Below are 18,634 nucleotides of genomic sequence, written 5' to 3'. Positions count from 1 at the left end.
CAAGGCAAAATTACAGAAAAGTTGCAAGTACAGTACAAAGAAATGTTTTCCTGAACAATTTGAAAGTAAATTACCGATGTAATATCCTACCACCTCCTAAATACTTTAAATTATTTCCCATAAACAAGGATCTTCTCCTACATAACCATGGGGATCAGGAAATTGGTATATTCCTACCATCAATCCTCTGACTGGATTCAAGTCTTGCCAGCTGTCCTGATAATGCCCTTAGCAAAAGGGTCCAATTTAGATCACACTCTGCATGTACTCATCAGGGCTCTAGCCTTCAATCTAGAACAGTTCCTTGGTTCTTTGACTTTCATGACCTTGAACCTTTTAAAGACGACCAGCCAGTTATTTGTAGGCTGCCCCTCAGTGTGTGCTTGTCTGAGGTTTCCTCATATTTCCATTCAGGTCAAGCGTCTTTGACATGAATCTCTCCGAAGCCACGCTGTGTTCTTGTCATTGCATCCTAGTAGGTGATACAAGACTTTGACTTGTTCCATTATTGGTGGTGTTAACTTTGATCAGGTGATGAGAGTTCCGTCCCCTACGCACCCCCGCCCCTGGGCTATGAAGTGATGCCTGCTAAAGGATGTCCACTATCCAACACTGTGCTGATGATCCCAGCCAAAGCAATAGGGCAAAACATAAAGAACTGGTATAAGAATTGGAAAGGCAGAAATAAAACGTTCATTATTCTCAAAGAGCAGGGTTAGGCATGTAGAAAATCCAAAAGAACAGTTATAGATTAATGATTAGAATTAGTAAATGACTTCAGCAAGACTGCTGGATACAATGCCAGTATCAATTGTATTTCCACTGTAAATCAACTGTATTTCAATATACCAGCACTCAATGATTAGAAAATGGAATTTTTAAAATAGAAGATACTGTTTACAACAGCATCAGAAACTATTAAATAACTAGAATAAATCTAGTAAAAGAGGTATAGGACCTCTACACAAAAGCTATAAAACACTAAGAGAAACCAAAGAAGATCTAAATAAATGTTTATGGATTGGAATACTCAATATTGTAAAGATAAGAATTCCCTTCAGGGACTTCCCTGCTTGCACAGTGGTTGAGAATCTGCCTGCCAATGCAGGGGACACGGGTTCGATCCCTGATCCAGGAAGATCCCACATGCCACGGAGCAACTAAGCCCATGTGCCGCAACTACTGGATCCTGCGCTCTAGAGCCCATGAGCCACAACTACTGAGCCCACGTGCTGCAACTCCCGAAGCCCGTGTGCCTACAGCTCATGCTCCACAATAACAGAAGCCACCGCAAAGAGAAGCCCATGCACCGCAACGAAGAGTAGTCCCTGCTCACCACGACTAGAGAAAGCTCACACGCAGCAACGAAGACCCAACGCAGCAAAAAAAAAAAAAAAACTCCCTTCATCCACAGATCCAATACAATATAAATCAAAGTATGGGTTCATTTTTAGATACAAGATTTATCTAAAATTTCTATTAAAATGCAAAGGGCAATAATAACCAAGACAATGTTGAAAAACAAAGTGGCTCTTTTTTTGAGGTGAATATCAAGTTTTAAAATAGAGCTTAGGGCTTCCCTGTTGGCGCAGTGGTTGAGAGTCTGCCTGCTGATGCAGGGGACATGGGTTCGTGCCCCGGTCCTGGAAGATCCCACATGCCGCGGAGCGGCTGGGCCCGTGAGCCATGGCCGCTGAACCTGCGCGTCCGGAGCCTGTGCTCCGCAACGGGAGAGGCCGCAACAGTGAGAGGCCCGCGTACCGCAAAAAAAAATAGAGTAAAATAGATCTTATTATTATAAAGACAGTAAGATGGTATGCAAAAATAGGCGACTAAACCCATGGAACAGAATAGCTAGTCCAGAAGTAAATCCTCACATATTTAGACATTTGATTTATGAAAAAGGAGGTAGCACTGTGGCACAATGGTGAAAGGATGGGCTTTTCAGTAAATGGTGCTGGATCAACTGAATACCCAGATGAGGAGAAAATATATCTTGATCCCTACCTCAGAGTATGTATGAAAATCTATTCCAGACAGATTGCAAATCCAAATGTGAAAGGGGAAACAATAAAGCTTTTAGAAGAAAAGATTTATAATTTTGGCATAGGCAAAGATTTCTTAACGAGGACTCAAAAAACATTAACCATATAGGGAAAAGTTCGTATATTAGACTGTGTTAAAATTAAGAACTTCTGTTCACCAAAAGATAGCATTAACAGAGTGAAAAGGCCACAGAGAGAGGGAAGATAGATACTGTACTTTTATCTCACAAGGACTTCTATCCAAAAAAAAGCACCTACAAATCAGTAAAAGAGGACAGCCCAATAGAAAACCAGACAAAACACCTAAACAAACACTTCACAAAAGCTAATTAAATGGACAATAAATATATATATTTTAAAGTTCTCAACTGTGTTAGTAATCAGAGAAATAGAATGAAAACCACAATGGGATAACACTACCAACCCACCAGAATGGCTAAACTTAAAAAGACAGGCGATACGAAACGTCAGTAAGGAGTATAAACTGGTACAACCACTTTGGAAAATTGGTAGTATCTACTTAAGCTGAAAGTAAGTAAACCCTATGGCCCAACAATTCTATTTCCAAGTATATATCAGTATATGTGTTCACTTAAAGATATTTATTATAATGTTAGTAGATGCACTATTTATAATAGCTCCAAACTGAAAATTACCCGTGCTCATCAACAGCAGAATAGACAAACTGTGGAATATTCACACAGTGAGAAACTATATAACAACGAGAATAAATGAACTACATCTACACACAGGTTAAGCAAGAGATGCATAAGGTACAATTGCATTTTGCATAAATACAAAACTAGGCAAAGCCAATCTACGCAAGATGTTAGATTAGTGGTTAACATTGGGGCAAGGGTGTGGCTGGAAGAGGGCAAGAGGTGTGCCTCTGGAATGTGCAATCTCCTGTTCTTGATCTGGATGTCAGTTGCTTGGGTGTGTGTAGTTTGCAGTCTGCTGCATGTATATCATGCTTCAATAGAAAGTTCAAAAGGAATCAATTCCAGGGGAATTGGAGAGCTAGATGTGAAGGATAAAACAACTGAGCCTCTAGTAGATAATACAGAAAAACATTTTGGAGATGAGGGAAGATTTCTCAAGACACACACATGAATACACATACACATAAACTGAACTATGTAAAAATTAGAAACTTCTGGTCATTAAACAACACCTTTTCATTAGCGGTGAAAAGGTCAGTAAGCAGAAAACCCTTTCTGGGTCCCAGACCTACATGACCATAGTAAAAGTGTCCTCCCCAAGATAGGACAAAAGACACTGTCAATGGGCAGGGCTTCCTGAGCTAAGAAGTTCTTCTGATATCTATTCTTGAATCGGACCCTTTGAAAGCTTGTTTCTTTTTCAAAATGGGAGAGGCAGTCACATTTCTTATCCCTTTGATTCAATTTACAGCTCAGATCATGATTTGGTGATTTGGGGAATAAGATGTTTTCCTAGACCAAAATGGATTATAATGAGGATGTATATGAGGACAGTATTTCCACTCCCTGTGAGGTCTTTGGTATTTAAGCAGTTTTAACCAAAAAACAAAAAACAAAAAGTGAAAGGTAAACCACAGAGTATACTCATATCCAGAATATATAAAGAAATCCCATAATGAATAATAATAATAATAAAAGGCAGACAACCCAATAGAAAAAGATGGGCAAAGACTTGAATGGGCACTTTGCAAAAGATATCAAGAGTGGACAACATATACACAAGATCCTCAACTTTATTAGTTATTAGAGAAAAGCAAAGCATTAGTGCAATACCACTACACACCCACCAGAATCGCTAAAATTATAAAGACTGACAGTGCCAATGAGGCTGACGTTGGAAGTGATGGAAACCCTAACACACCACTAGAGACTGTGGAAATTATTTCAGCCTCTTGGCAGTGATCGTCAGGCATTATCTATCGATGATACCACATCCTATGTCCCATTAGTTCCACTCCTGGAGAAATTAAGATGCATGTGCATCAGATCCACGCACATGAAAATTTATAGCAGCATTATGCAGAACAGCCCCAAACTGGAAACTCTAATGTCCATGAACAGCAAAATGGATAAGTTATGGTGTGAGAGACACAATGGAATTCTATACAACAGCAAGGAAACAAACCTCTGCTGCCTGCAACCTGGATGGATTCCAGGCACGACACAGAGCCGAAGGCACAAAACCAGATTGCATGAGTCTATATCAAAAGCAAGCAAAACTAATCTATGGTGCTGGATTCGCAGTTGCCCTTGGGGAGGGGGGAGGGGGGCAGGTTTTCCGAATAGTGTTCGTTTAGGAGGCCGGCGGCGGCCACGCGGCTGTGCTCACTCTGCTGCAGATTTCTGATCTGCGCGCTTTCCTGTGTACCAGGCTTCAACATGAATATCTAATTGTCTGTAGAGCACAGGCCTAACCACAAATTCGACCGGGGCGGGCGACCCAGCCCGTCCTCATCTGGTACGCCGGGGGCCAAAATCCGGGACCCATCACTGGACCCACGGGTGGAGTGAGGACAGTCACAGCCTCCCTTTCACCTCACGGTGCACAGATGCACGAGAAAGTTCCCTTTGGGGGCTTTCACATTTTGTTAACTTGCGGACACAGCTGTCTGGACTCGGGGGCCCTGCAGACCGCGGCGGTGCCAGAGGAACAGAGCCAGAACCAGAGCGGAGCCCGAGCCCAGGGGCGTGGCTCCTCGATTGCTTCGGCCTGGACGCCGCTCAGCCCGCGCACGCCGGCGGCGATTGGTGCTGCCTGGCGCGGGCGCGGGCGCGGGGCATGCCGGGACGTCGGTGGGGCGAGAGGAGCGGGCGGCGCGGCGGGCGGCGCGGCGGGCGGCGCGGCGCGGCGGGCGGGCGGGAGGTGGCAGGATGGTGAAACTGACGGCGGAGCTGATAGAGCAGGCGGCGCAGTACACCAACGCCGTGCGGGACCGCGAGCTGGACCTGCGGGGTGAGTCGGACGGGGGCGGGCGGTCCGGCCTCCCCGCCCGCCAGGCGGCCCGGCCTAGCCGCGTGCGCCAGGGCCGGAGCGTGGCCGGCGGCCTGCGTCCCGGGCTCCGAGCCGGGCTGGGTCCCGCTGTCGTCGGCGAAAAGCCGTCCCTGGGCCCTTCCGAGGCGCCCCTCACCCCAGCTCCTCCCCGCACACACGGGGCCGCCGGAACGCTCCGGTAGGACCGCGGGCCTGTGCCGGGCCAGCCGGGCGGGCTTCGCGGCCTGAGCCGCTGCGGGGCCGGGAAATACACGATCTAGCGGTTGCGACCCTCGTGCGGAGCGAGACGCGTTAACTTGCTGTCGTGAGAGTGTAGACAGGGTAAGGGCGCGAGGAGACGAAGTACGGGACAAAAGCGATTGTCTTCCCGATATTTGCCCCTCATTGGCTTCAGTCGTCTTTTCCCCTTTTACCAGAACATTGCAAAGAGCGGACTGTGGGAGCGAGGCTGGCGCTGCCCGGTGCCTGCGGAAGGGTCGCGGAAGCCCCCGAACTGTTAGGTTCCTGTAGTGATTTCCGCCTCGGCGTGCAGCTCGTCAGCATTTTAAGGGGCGGCTTCTCCGGGGATAAGATAATTAGTCTTGGCCTGAGATTCGCTCCCACGGGGAAAGCGCGGTCGCCGGAGCAGCACGGCTGCGGGCTCTGCTTCCTGCTTGCTTTTTTGTTTGCTGACAAAACTCAGTACTCTCGTTTTGTTGAAACTAAGTTTCTTAGAGAAAGGTTCAACTCAAGCGTAACCGACCGCTTTCACAGTCTTGGCACAGGTGATCCTTGCCTTCTCTCTGAGTCTGAAGTGCACCCCAACGTTGAGGAGTTCTTGTTTTGGTGCAGCACTTACTTTGATGTAGCCCTTACAGCTCTGCACTGTGTACTTTCACCTTGGCTCGTTTAACTTCTTTTTTTCTCCGAGCACTTAGCACAATAATTATGCCCGTGTTAGACAAATCAGGGAGTATTTGAGTTGTCCACAGGGTGACTTACCATTGTGTGTGAACTATTGACTTTCAACTCTGGGTTTGAGCTGGGGGAGGTGAAGTAAGGGGGAACTGTCATGATATCATGAAGACATCCCAATGAGTTCTAGGAATCGGGCCTGTGGGATGCAAAAGAGGTTGAGGGCTGTTGTCCACCATGTGTGAACAACGTTTGGACGCTGACAGTTAAGCAGCTCACAGCATAAAGTCCTCTTAGGCCACTTCACTAGCTCTGGGGCCTTGCTTAGAGCAGCATGAGGCACCTTGTAAATATTCTTGAAAACTGTTAGGTACTAGTTACTGCTAGTAAGTATTCTCATCATTACTGCCCTTGTCACCATCGCCATCCTCATGTCCACTGCTAGACTATAAGCTTCATGGCAGCTGGGACTTGTGACTGTCTTGTTCCTTGTACTATGTGCCAGTAACCTGGCAGTGTCTGGCAACGGCATAGGTGCTAGGTAAACACTTTTGGAAGGAACATTAGCTGTGAGTCCAATTACATGAAATGCTGCTAATGTTTTAGGTGCCTTTTAATTATATTAATACTTGTGTGGGTGTTTTTTTTTCCTCCTTTTTGCAGGGTATAAAATTCCTGTCATTGAAAATCTAGGCGCTACCTTAGACCAGTTTGATGCCATTGATTTTTCTGACAATGAAATCAGGAAACTGGATGGTTTTCCTTTGTTGAGAAGACTGAAAACATTATTAGTGAACAACAACAGAATATGGTAATTGTCTACTAGTGGAAAGTAGCTTTTTCCCCCTAGAGTAAATGTTGCAGAGTTCCCTGAAGAAGTTGCAGTATATACTGCCAGTTAAACCTACATATTTCTTTTTTTTTCTTTTTAACCTACATATTTCTTAAATGGAAAATGAGCTGCACTTGTCTCATACAGATCCAGAGATTAATTTGTCATTGGTCTAGTCTTATTTGCATTTATTCAGAAATCTTGTGTGTATATATACATGTTCATGGTAAGTTTCTAATTTAAGTTAAAAACATGCTGCTTTGTACATATTTTGGTTGATTTCTAAAATAATAATTAAAATTATCAGAGGGGTCATATTAAAGAGATAACATAAAATTCAACAATTATATTTTGACTGAACATCTCATTCTACCTCAAATCCTCTGCTATTTGTTTTTGTTTAACTGCAGCTGATTTTTAGAATATAGCTTATTGAAATTAAGATTTTTTTTTTGACCCACGTTCATCATCTCTGTAAATTTTGTTGGAGAAAAGTTATTAAAGGTCTACAGACAATGTCATTAAGAAGTTCTGGGTGTTGAGTTGCGGTTTTTTAATAGGTGTATTTCTCATGAGTTAACTATTCCGTTGTGGTTTGGTTGGTGTATCTTGTGCTTGAGCTGTGAATGCAGAACCACTTGTATTTCTGTGCTACCTGCACACAAGTGCTGAGATGAGCAAAGTAAGTCTATTTACACAGGACTTTCTCTTCGTCCTAGGTCTCATTAGATAGTGTAGCAGTGGAAAGAGCCCTCGGCAGCTTTCAGGAGGCATTTCAGGAGGCATGGGTTTTAAAATCATCCCACTTCTGTGACCTCAGACAATTTTCCTCTTTGTGCCTCATTTTCCTTCTGTTAGAGTGTTGGAAGAAAGATCTCTAAGGTTCTTCCCACTTTGAAGTCCTCTGGGCAAGGGCTTAGATGAAGTTGTTAGCTTACTTAATTTTTACTTTCATTAAGATTTTTTCTTTTTATTTTAGCCGTATAGGTGAGGGACTTGATCAGGCTCTGCCCTGTCTGACAGAACTCATTCTCACCAACAACAGTCTTGTGGAATTGGTAAGTTGAACAGGGGAAAAACGTATTTGCAGGGAGGAGTTAAAGGTACCTACATGCCTTTTATAGAAAACTTGGAAAATTCAGAAAATTATCTCATCATCCTTTTTCTTTTCTTAATTAATTCAGGAAATGGGCCTTTTTTGGTTATGTGTTGCAAGTATCTTCCCACTCTCTAGCTCACCTTTTGACTCTCTTAGGGTCTTGATAGAGAAGTTCCTAGTTCAAGCATAATCCATTTCATCAGTCTGTTGTTATTAGTACTTTTGAGTTCTGTTAAGCTTCCCCTACCCCAGGGTCATAAAGAAACTCACATATTCTGTTTTCTAGAATCACAGTGTCCAGTATGGTAGCTATTAGCCACAAGTGGCTACTTTGAATTAAGATATACTAGAATATAAAATACACTACAGATTCTAGAGAGTTAGTACAAAAAAAAAGAATATAAACTATCAAATTTTTTAAACTGACATTAAAATGGTAATATTTTGGAAAATAGGTAAAACAATGTATTATTAAAATTAGTTTCTCCTGTTTTAATGTCACTACTAGAAAATTACATATGTGACATACATTAAATTTTGTTGGAGAGTTTTATTCAAGAAATTATTGTTTTACTCCACATTTAGATCAACGATCCATTTGAAATCTTTTTTTTTTTAAAAAAAATTATACTTTGTTTCTTATTTTTTTATAAATTTATTTATTTATTTTATTATTTTTGGCTGCGTTGGGTCTTCGTTGCTGCGTGTGGGCTTTCTCTAGTTGTGGCGAGCGGGCTTCGCGTTGCGGTGGCTTCTCTTGTTGTGGAGCATGGGCTCCAGGTGCACGGGCTTCAGTAGTTGCGGCTCACGGGCTTAGTTGCCCCTCAGCATGTGGGATCTTCCCAGACCAGGGCTCGAACCTGTGTCCCCTGCATTGGCAGGTGGATTCTTAACCACTGTGCCACCAAGGAAGCCCCTGAAATCCAGTTTCTTATAAGATAGGGGGCAAGTTTCATTTTCTCTATTTGGATATGATTATTTTTATGCTTTTTAAATTTCTGCTCTGTGTATAATTTTTAACAAAATTGAGCTTATACATTGTTTTGCAACCTAAATTTCTCACTTAAATACTGGATGTTTAAGTTCATATGATATAACTTGATTTAAGGTTATTATGTCCTTAACCCCTCCCTTCCCTATTTCCCTGATTGTTCCTTTCCTGGTGGACGAGGTCTATAAGCTTCTTTCAGATTCCCAAAGGAGTACTTGACTCCAAAAGTAAGAAAGCACTGATCTGAGGGCATGTCCTTTCTAAACTATATGAGGTATGTGCGTTCATAGGGAACTTGTGGCATGATGCGGGCAGTATATTCTGTGTGTTGTAATTGTGTTTAAAGCTGTTTGCAAAGATGAAGGCTGTCACCGAAAGAGGTGTATTAAAATCCTGCATGATAGTGGATTTGACTGTTTCCATGGAGTTCTGTCAATTTTAGTTTTATATATTTTTAGGTTATTTTATTTGATATATCCAAATTTTATGTATCTTACTGATGAAATAAACCTTTTATGTGTGGTGACCCTCTTTACATCTTATTAGTGCTGTTTTACCCTGGTTGTCTGTTTTATCTGCTGCAGTATACCAAAACAAGCTTTCTTTCAATTAGTATTTGCATAATCATTTCTTTCATCCTAACTTTACATTGTTTTTCTGTACTTACATTTTAGATTTGTCTCTTGAAAACAGCATATGATAGGATTCTTTTTTTAAATCCAGTCTGAAGTCTGACTTTTAAATGAAATAGTCTGTTTATGTTTAATGTAATTACTGGTATATTTGAGTTTATCTTCTTTCTTTTCTAGAATTTTTTATTTGTTCCATCTATCTGCAATTTTTTTCCTCTCCTGTATTGCTCGCTCTCTCTTTTTTTGGCATTCCACTTCTCCTTCTGATAGTTTAGAGATTAACTAATTATTAAATAGACTCTGTTTCTATTCTTAGCATCCTAGGAATTAGCACACCCATATTTATCCAAGTGTAAAGCAGTTAACCAGCACCTCTACCTCCTGAATAATGTGGCACCATAACCATCTCACCACCCCCCACCCCCCCGTGAAGACATCACTGTGTTTTGCACAGTCCGTATGTGTGTCTGTGTGTGTGACTAAATTTACCGTTCTTCCTTTCTTTTGGTTTTTGCAGCTTTATTGAAGTATGATGAACAAATGAAAATTATATATGTTTAAGGTGTACAATGTGAAATTTGATATATGTATACATTGTGAAATGATTACCACAGACTAACATATTCACCACTTCACCTAGCTACCTTTTCGTGTGTGCATACTTGCGATCTACTTTTTTATCATACTGAGTACACCATATGTTATTTTTACTATAGTCGCAGTGTTGTACCTGAAATCTCTAGAACTTATTTATCTTATAACTGAAAGTTTGTGCTCTTTAATCAATAGCTCATCTCCCCTTTCCTCCACCCCCCAGCCTCTGGTAACCACCATTCAACTCTGTTGCTGTGGGTTGGACTTTTCTTGAGATTCCACATAAAAGTGAGGTCAGGCAATATTTGTCTTCCTTTGTTCCTTTTTGGATTGTTCTTTAGATTTCCTTTAGTGATGGTGTGCCAGTAGCAAGCTTTAGAGCTCCCTCCCATGCTGTTGTGAGGTATTTAAAAGTGGCAGCTTTCTGAGCACCTGGCTGTATTGCCCTCCCCTGATTTTACTTGTACTTTTTTCCTTATTGTCCCTCTTGGCCCTGTCCCACTTAGTTCAGATCTGTTCTAGCAGTTTCTCCTCCATGTGGGGCTTTGTTCTGGAAAGGGCACAGTTTCTGGTGGAGTGAAGTCTCAGATTGCTCGAGCCCTTCAGGCGTCATCACACACTTAATGTGTTCATTATTGGGACATGCCTATCCTTTCTCAAACTGGGTACCTGTCAGTTGCTTTGGAGTTCTCGGGTCTCTTGGACACCTCTCTGCCTTTCCTCTCTTCTTCCTGTATGGATGTTGTCACCAGGCAAGTCATGTAGCTCTCACAGTAGTTTGTCCTCACTGGCTTCTGTGTTAGGTTCTTGCCAGAGTACCTTTTCATCTAGTTTGCTTGTAGTTGACCGTACATTTTGGTTTTCCTATCCTTGTGGCACTGTGTTTTATGACATAACTTGGGAAGATTCAAAAGCTAACCTGCCTTCTTCCCATATACGTTTTTTTTTTTTTTTTTTTTTGCGGTACGCGGGCTTGTCACTGTTGTGGCCTCTCCCGTTGCGGAGCACAGGCTCTGGACGCGCAGGCTCAGCAGCCATGGCTCACAGGCCAAGCTGCTCCGCGGCATGTGGGATCTTCCCGGACTGGGGTACGAACCCGCGTCCCCTGCATCGGCAGGCGGACTCTCAACCACTTCACCACCAGGGAAGCCCAATATATATGTTATTTTTTAAGTGTACTCCTTGTCCTTGAAAATTTTATTTGAAAAGGTTTGGGGGCGCCTAGAATAAAGCTGCCTTCCCTCAAAGATGACATACCCGTGTTGCTCCCAGGCACCAACAGGAAAAACCACCTTACACCAAGATCACAGTTTGAGGTTCCCTATGTGAACAACTTGCTCAAAAGTTACAGCAGTTTTCACATTGCTTTCTTTTCTCAATCACTGCTTTAACCTCAGTAGTCCTTTTGAACTTGCTACAGGAAATGATTTTTTTTTTTTTTTTGGTCTCTTCTGCTGTTGAGACAGAAACTGCTGTGGCCAAGATACTAAGTTTAAGAAGCTCAAATTTATGAACCAGGGTATTCAGTAGAAATGTACCAAGCATCTGTGATGTGCTAGTGTTGTGCGGTTCTGGGGCAGGAAAAACAAATGCATAAAAGACAAGATCAGTCCTTGCTCCAAAGGCATCCACCATTTCACAGTATCAAAATGGGGTGTGGTATTCATGTTCTTACCTGTGGCTGTTATTTTACAGGGTGATCTGGACCCTTTGGCATCTCTCAAATCATTGACTTACCTAAGGTATGGAAATTATTTGTGGTGGTGACAATAAAGTCTTTTAAAATAACACCATTACCAGCCTTGATCTTAAAGTCATCAGTTAGTAAAAAGTACCTTTAAAAAACAAATACTGAAAGTATTTCCTTTGGGCTATGTTAAAATTTCCCTAGTGTTAAGTTCTTATGACATTGAAATGTGAAGAATAGTGAACTTTGCCTTACTTCATGGACTCATTAGGTTTTATTAAAATGGACCTCTTGAATGCTGTGCTGTGAACAACATTGGCACTGTATTGTTCCTTTTCTTGTAGTATTCTAAGGAATCCTGTAACAAATAAGAAGCATTACAGACTATATGTGATTTATAAAGTTCCACAAGTCAGAGTACTGGATTTCCAGAAGGTGAAACTAAAAGTAAGTATTACTCTGTTGTAAGTCATTATAGATTGGTGTGTTTTCCTTTATACTTTCGTTACTGACTTTTTAAATGGCCCAGTGATTTTTATCATTGGTTTATAATGAGAATGGGGAGGGGGTGCTGAGTCAATTTTCGCATACGGTGTTTATGGTGGGACTTTGAGTTCCGGTTGTCTTGTGTGGGGCTGGCCTTTCTAGAGGTGGCACAGCCTCAGAGCCGCTGTGGGCACTGTCACAGCAGACGGCCTGCTTAGATGCACTCCCTGTGGGGAGTGTAATGTAATCCACGTTTCAGTACCTTTAATTGTTAGAATGATTTTCCCTTTATTGGGGGATTTTTTTTTTTTTTTTAACCTTCTTAGTTCCTTGAGAGCCCCTCCTTGAAACTCGGAGAGGGAACTTTCTTCAAGGACCTTCACCAGAAAGGCGACCACTGTGTCTCCTTTTAATGTGAAATTGGCTTTGTGGTATTTTCACCAGCCCAGAGTATTCCAGGAGAGTTTTCTTCCATGTTTTCTGAGGAATGCATCTAAATGCATGTGGTATTCCTATTTCCATTAACTATGTGTGTGGTGTCGCTGTAGGAGCGTCAGGAAGCAGAGAAAATGTTCAAGGGCAAACGGGGTGCACAGCTTGCAAAGGATATTGCCAGGAGAAGCAAAACGTAAGATCCGGATATCCAACTTCACTCCACTTCACCTTCAGAAACATTATCTGTCTGGCATTTTGCCTCCTGCAAAATGAAATGAAACACCTGTGACTAATACAGTACTAAATTTGCGTGATGATGATCCATGACCATCAGTGGTCCATGTATCACATGAGATTTCTACCAGGGTCGCAGAGCAAATATTTCAGTATTCAGTCTTAGTGTGATATTATATACGTCCTCCTTTCTCTGTAGGAAGATGAACTGGGTGGTGTTTCTGAAGGAGAGAGTTTCTTGTATCAGTTTGTTAACAAAGATAAGATACTACACTGGTTGAATTACTTTCAAAAGCTTTTGAAAGTAAAAGAGAAGCAATTTCTATTGGTCTGGATTTGACAGTTTTGTACTTCCCTCCCCTCCCAAGTTTCAATCCAGGTGCTGGTTTGCCAACTGACAAAAAGAAAGGTGGGCCATCTCCAGGGGATGTGGAAGCAATCAAGGTAATCATGTGTTAGGATTCTTGGACTGGAGTGAGCTGTTATGGGTTTAGGACACAAAATTATGTAATAACCCAAGTAATAAATCAAACACTGCAAATTTTCCCCACAGTTGTTAGAATCCAGCTGTAGTTTTGTGTAAGGAAAAACTAGCTTAAAGATATCATATGACCAGACTTTGACCTGAATTAATTATATGAGCCAGTCAAAGTGGAGGCAACTCTGGTCTTTCTCATTTTCCCAGGATGTGTTTTATTTGAACAGTTAGTTACCTTTGCATGCTGTCTTAATTTTTACTTTGAAAGATTTGCTACCTGAAAGATCCTGCTTGATGAGAAATCCTAATTTTATAATACTGCCTCCTAAATTATCCAGTAGCATAATTCCAAATAGGTACTTGAATTAGCTAAGATTTTAGGACACGAGCAGCGATTATTTGCTCTCTTATAATAGGGTCTACAGCTGTTTACCAATTTTGGAAATTTATGATTTGGTTTTGGGCTTGATTTCACTGTGCCAGTAAAATTCTTCCCCCAACAAAGAACTATTTAATATTCCAACTCAAAAAGACGGTGTGAATTCCTGTGAGTGTTTTCTGGGTGGTGGAGGCTTAGATGAAAGTAACTGTCCGTCTCCATTGTCTCCTGGCATCCAGAATGCTATAGCAAACGCATCAACTTTGGCTGAAGTGGAGCGGCTGAAGGGCTTGCTTCAGTCCGGTCAGATACCTGGCAGAGAACGCAGATCAGGTAACAATGTTCTGTCTGTGTTTCCAAATTAATGGTACACTTGGAGTGATTGCAAAACAGTTTAGATGCTACGACCCAAGAATGCTACAATAGTGCCTCATTACCATCTAATGTAATCCACACAAAATGCCTTTAAATGCTCTTTGAAGAGAAATCATTTGTTAAATAATGTTATGTTCTAGGACTCTGGGATTCTTGTAAAAGTTGAGACAAACATTATTTCATAGCCATGGAATGAAAGCAAACAGTAGAGGTGACCGTGTTGCCTTTGACCCCTGTCCATGTAGGCTAGCTTAGCAGATGAGGACACAGGCTCCAGAGCCAGACAGGCTGAGGGTCAGAGCTTAGCTTCACCAGTTCTGTCCTTGGGTAAATTTCTTAATCTCCACTTACTCTTAAATCTGTGTCCTTATCTTTAAATCTGAGATAGTGATAATGGTAACCTCAAAAGGTTGTTGGGAGGACTAAGTAAGATACTTCATAGGTAGCACTGAGCATAGGGTGTGAGCCCTTCTGATAGTAAATGCCAGCTTTCTGTCAGGCAAACTGGTGGACACTTGGGTATAAAGTGAAAACTACCCCAGACCATGCGTATTACAAGTTTGATATGAATGTAACTGAGACCTCTGTCTAGACTGGCAGCTCAGGGAAAGTTTCCTTGGGGAAATAATGCTGGAACTGAAGCTAAAAATGAGTAAGACATTAATTAGACCAGTGGTTCTCATCCGTCTGGTCCTTAGGGCCCTGGGGCACACATTTTTGGTTTCCTGGGTGACGATGGAATGGGGGTGCATAAAGCACCTCTGCCTACATGGGTGGTTGGCTCCCTGCGCTTGTGCTGGCTCAGGTGAGAGGCAGGCAGCTTCACCAACGTGAAGTGAGCTTGCCACTTCAAGGAGAGCAGCCAGTATTTGTTACCAATGATAATCAAATTTTCAAGCAGAAGTTAAAAGCTGGGAAAATATTTTTCCACAATTGTAACCTTGACAGTTTCCCAGTACTTCCAGACTTCTCTGCGGAAATTGTTGCTATTAATGAATGTGATTTTTTATATAACATATAAAGAAATGGGTCAACATTTGGAAGACCTGTATAACTCAGTGAACAACGTTTTCCAAATGATGTTACAGAGTCATGCATCCATTCAGAGTACAGAATAAACCGGTGGATTTTCAAGTCAGAGAGTATGAAAAGTTCATTGATAAGGTTTCAGACTCCACACTGCAATCTAACCTTTAAGAAACTACCACTTTCAGGACTTCCCTGGCAGTCCAATGGTTAAGACTTGGCTTTTACTGCTGTGGGCCTGGGTTCGGTCCCTGGTTGGGGAACTAAAATCCCACAAGCCAAGTGGCGTGGCCAAAAAAAAAAACAACTACCACTTCTGTCAAGTTTGGGCATAGTATCAGAAAAGAATATCCACAACTGCCTGCAAAGACTTAAAATACTCCTCCCTTGTCTAACTACATGTCTGTGTGAGGCTGATTTTCTTCATACCCTTTAATCAAAACAACATACTGTAGCAAGTGGAATGATGAAGTCAGTACAAGGGTCCAGCTGCTATTTGGCAGACATTACAGAGATGGGCAAAACTAGAAAATAATGCCAACTTTCTCACTAAATATTTTTGTTTTAGAAAATATTGGTATTGTTATATTTTATAAAAATATAAACATTGTTACTATATAATAGATTTATTGTTTTAATGAATTAACTGTTTTTTAAAATACTTTTAATTTTCTAACATACTATCGATAAACGTAATCTACTTAAACAAAAGCTCTTTGGGTCCTAAAATTAAAGTATTTGAGAACCCCTGAACTAGACAAAGGCAGAACGGCATTCTCGGGGCAAGGAACTGCACTGGCAGAAAACCTGTGATACGAGAGCCTTGCACACTTGGACTGAAGGAGGACAGTGTGAGCCAAGGTCAAGGGATGGGGGGGAATGTGGTGAGACGGGCAGCAGAGTGAGCTCTCAAGTCCAGCCCTTCCGGGGACTGCAGGCCTGCAGTCCCCATGCCGGAGGAGGTCTGCGGTCCTGAGAACAATACAGGTCTGTCAGAGGCTTTCAAGACTCCGTGGTAACAGCTTGGGGGAGGAAGCTGTGTCTAATTGCTTATTGGGACTGCAGTATAACAAAATTACTGAATTAATTTGCTTCCCCTAAAGTGTTTTATTTGGGCCTTAGGCTAGCTTTGGATTTTTCAGTGTCATCTAAACATGCGGGCACATTGAGGACAGGAAGATGGAGATTGTTCCTGGTTCTGTCAATTTCAGTGGGCCCAGGCTTCTGAGTAGCACTTCCTGTATCTAGAAATGTAATGTTTGGGTCTAACTAGAAACAAACATGAGAAATTTTCCCTAACATTGACAGGGTTAAAACATTTCCTTTATCAGAATACATTGACTAAAATATCTGCAATAAATTGTTGACAAATAACAACTGTTTCATTGTTGTTGCCATATTTTTCTTAATTTAGAGACATAGTCACTAACTGACTATCCCCAGCATGTGGTAGGTATTCCCCCTCTGCCCCTTTTTTAAATTTTTTTTATCTTTTTGAGTGTTCCCAGTTTCTTTGCCCATAGTAGTGGCAAGAACAAAACACAAAGCGTAAGCTTCTTATGTTTATAAAAAATGAGTTATCAGGCTTCCCTGGTGGCACAGTGGTTGAGGGTCCACCTGCTGATGCAGGGGACACAGGTTCGTGCCCCGGTCCGGGAGGATCCCACGTGCCGTGGATCGGCTAGGCCCGTGAGCCATGGCCGCTGAGCCTGAGTGTCTGGAGCTTGTGCTCCGCAACGGGAGAGGCCACGGCAGTGAGAGGCCCGCGTACTGCAAAAAAAAAAAAAAAAGAGTTATCAGCTTGACTAGAATGGCAAGCAAAGAGTTTGACTTTCATAAAACACCTTTGTGACCCTTCCCCTTAGGAACTGACAATCCTTTCCAATACCTGCCAAAGATAGATGGTCTCCAGTCCCTAAACTCCTCAAGGCAGAGGCCGCTGTTGGGCTTTTGTACCTTGCCCAGGGCCTGGCACACAGCAGCCTCACGGATGGGTGCTCACACACTGAGCAAGCACGTTCTCTAGCATTGATATTACTTCCGGCTTTGTGTTTTTCTCTAGGCCCCACTGATGATGGTGAAGAGGAGATGGAAGAAGACACAGTCACAAATGGGTCCTGAGCAGGGTGGCCTCTAAGGATCTCAGGACATACAATAGTCCACTTCAGACAGGTCCTGCTTTTTGAATAGCCTTGTTTGTGTCAGCAAAGTAGAGTTCATAAGCATTGTTGAAATGCTTAAGACTGCTGGTAATTTTGTAATAAAGATTTTGAAATCTAAATGCCAGTTTTCTATCAATAGTGCAAATAAGGACACGCTGTGCTGCGGATTGCACGTCATTGGGGTGTGTGTGTGGTGAGGCCTGGACGTGTGGGAGTTGGAAATGCAGGAGAGCGGATCTTGTGGGTAGGCTTCCCAGTCCTCATGAAATGTTCAGGTTTTTAAATTCATAATAAAACTTAAGATTATCTGTGTGCTGCCACTGATTGTCAGAATTTGTGATCTTGGGTGCATTTTTTTCTGCATGAAGAATAACAAGAGCTTTGTTAAAGGCAGCCAGGCTCTAGGGCTTTACAGAAGTCAACATCCTTTAAAGTTTTTATTTAACCCTATGTACAAACATGCAAACGATGAACTGCTGGTTGGGACAGTTAGAGGGGATGTGATGTCTGCCTGTCAGTTGGTGGGATTTGTGCAGAGCAGCAGCACGTTCCAGCGCTGAGGACGCAGTGGAGGAGTCGGGGCTGCCCGGCAGCCCACTAAGGCGTGGTGTCCAGCTCCTGGGTGCCCATTACAGTCCTAACAGCCTGCTGTGGCCAGTTTGGGCTAATGTAAAAATCAAGGTGGGGCTTCCTTGGTGGCACAGTGGTTAAGAATCCTCCTGCCAATGCAGGGGACACGGGTTCGAGCCCTGGTCCAGGAGGATCCCACATGCCGTGGAGCAGCTAAGCCCGTGCACCACAACTACTGAGCCTGCGCTCTAGAGCCCGTGAGCCACAACTACTGAGCCCACGTGCCACAACTACTGAGTCCACATGCCACAACTACTGAGGCCCGCGCACCTAGAGACGGTGCTCTGCAACAAGAGAAGCCACCGCAGTGAGAAGCCCGCGCTCCGCAACGAAGAGTAGCTCCCGCTCGCCGCAACTAGAGAAAGCCCGTGTGCAGCAATGAAGACCCAGTGTAGCCAAAAATAAATACATAAAAAAAATAAATTTATAAATAATAAATTTTTTAATAAATAAAAATCAAGGTGGTGGAGGGGAGTGCCTTCACCAGCCATCTTTTCTCATCTGCTGGTGTTTATGGTGGTGTTTTTTAAAGCTCCCTGGATGATTTCTACATGTGAGAAGCACTCCTCTAAATAGGCCCTGAAACAGTTTGGGGTGATTGCTGATGGACTAGTTGCTGTTCGTGTAAGGCATATACAGGATGCCTGGGACACGAAGAAAC

At 42.7% G+C, this 18,634-nt stretch overlaps 1 protein-coding gene across 1 annotated transcript; it reads left to right on the top strand.

Moving 5' to 3' along the window:
• The first annotated feature begins 4,843 nt into the window (after positions 1-4,843).
• Positions 4,844-17,462, top strand: SNRPA1 (small nuclear ribonucleoprotein polypeptide A'). The gene is made up of 9 exons (XM_022554534.3): positions 4,844-5,000; positions 6,597-6,744; positions 7,745-7,823; positions 11,777-11,823; positions 12,113-12,215; positions 12,803-12,882; positions 13,292-13,367; positions 14,020-14,113; positions 17,244-17,462. Exons 1-9 carry the CDS (start codon positions 4,919-4,921, stop codon positions 17,300-17,302), a joined length of 768 nt encoding a protein of 255 aa, XP_022410242.1. The 5' UTR covers positions 4,844-4,918; the 3' UTR covers positions 17,303-17,462.
• The last annotated feature ends 1,172 nt before the right edge of the window (positions 17,463-18,634 follow it).

This window comes from Delphinapterus leucas, chromosome 2 (assembly GCF_059928025.1).
Source record: "Delphinapterus leucas isolate spDelLeu-1000000601 "Yukka" chromosome 2, BTC_Dleu_Yukka2, whole genome shotgun sequence".
Taxonomy (NCBI): Eukaryota; Metazoa; Chordata; class Mammalia; order Artiodactyla; family Monodontidae; genus Delphinapterus; species Delphinapterus leucas.
Note: the sequence above shows the minus strand (reverse complement) of the source record. Positions and strands in the feature narration are given on the sequence as shown.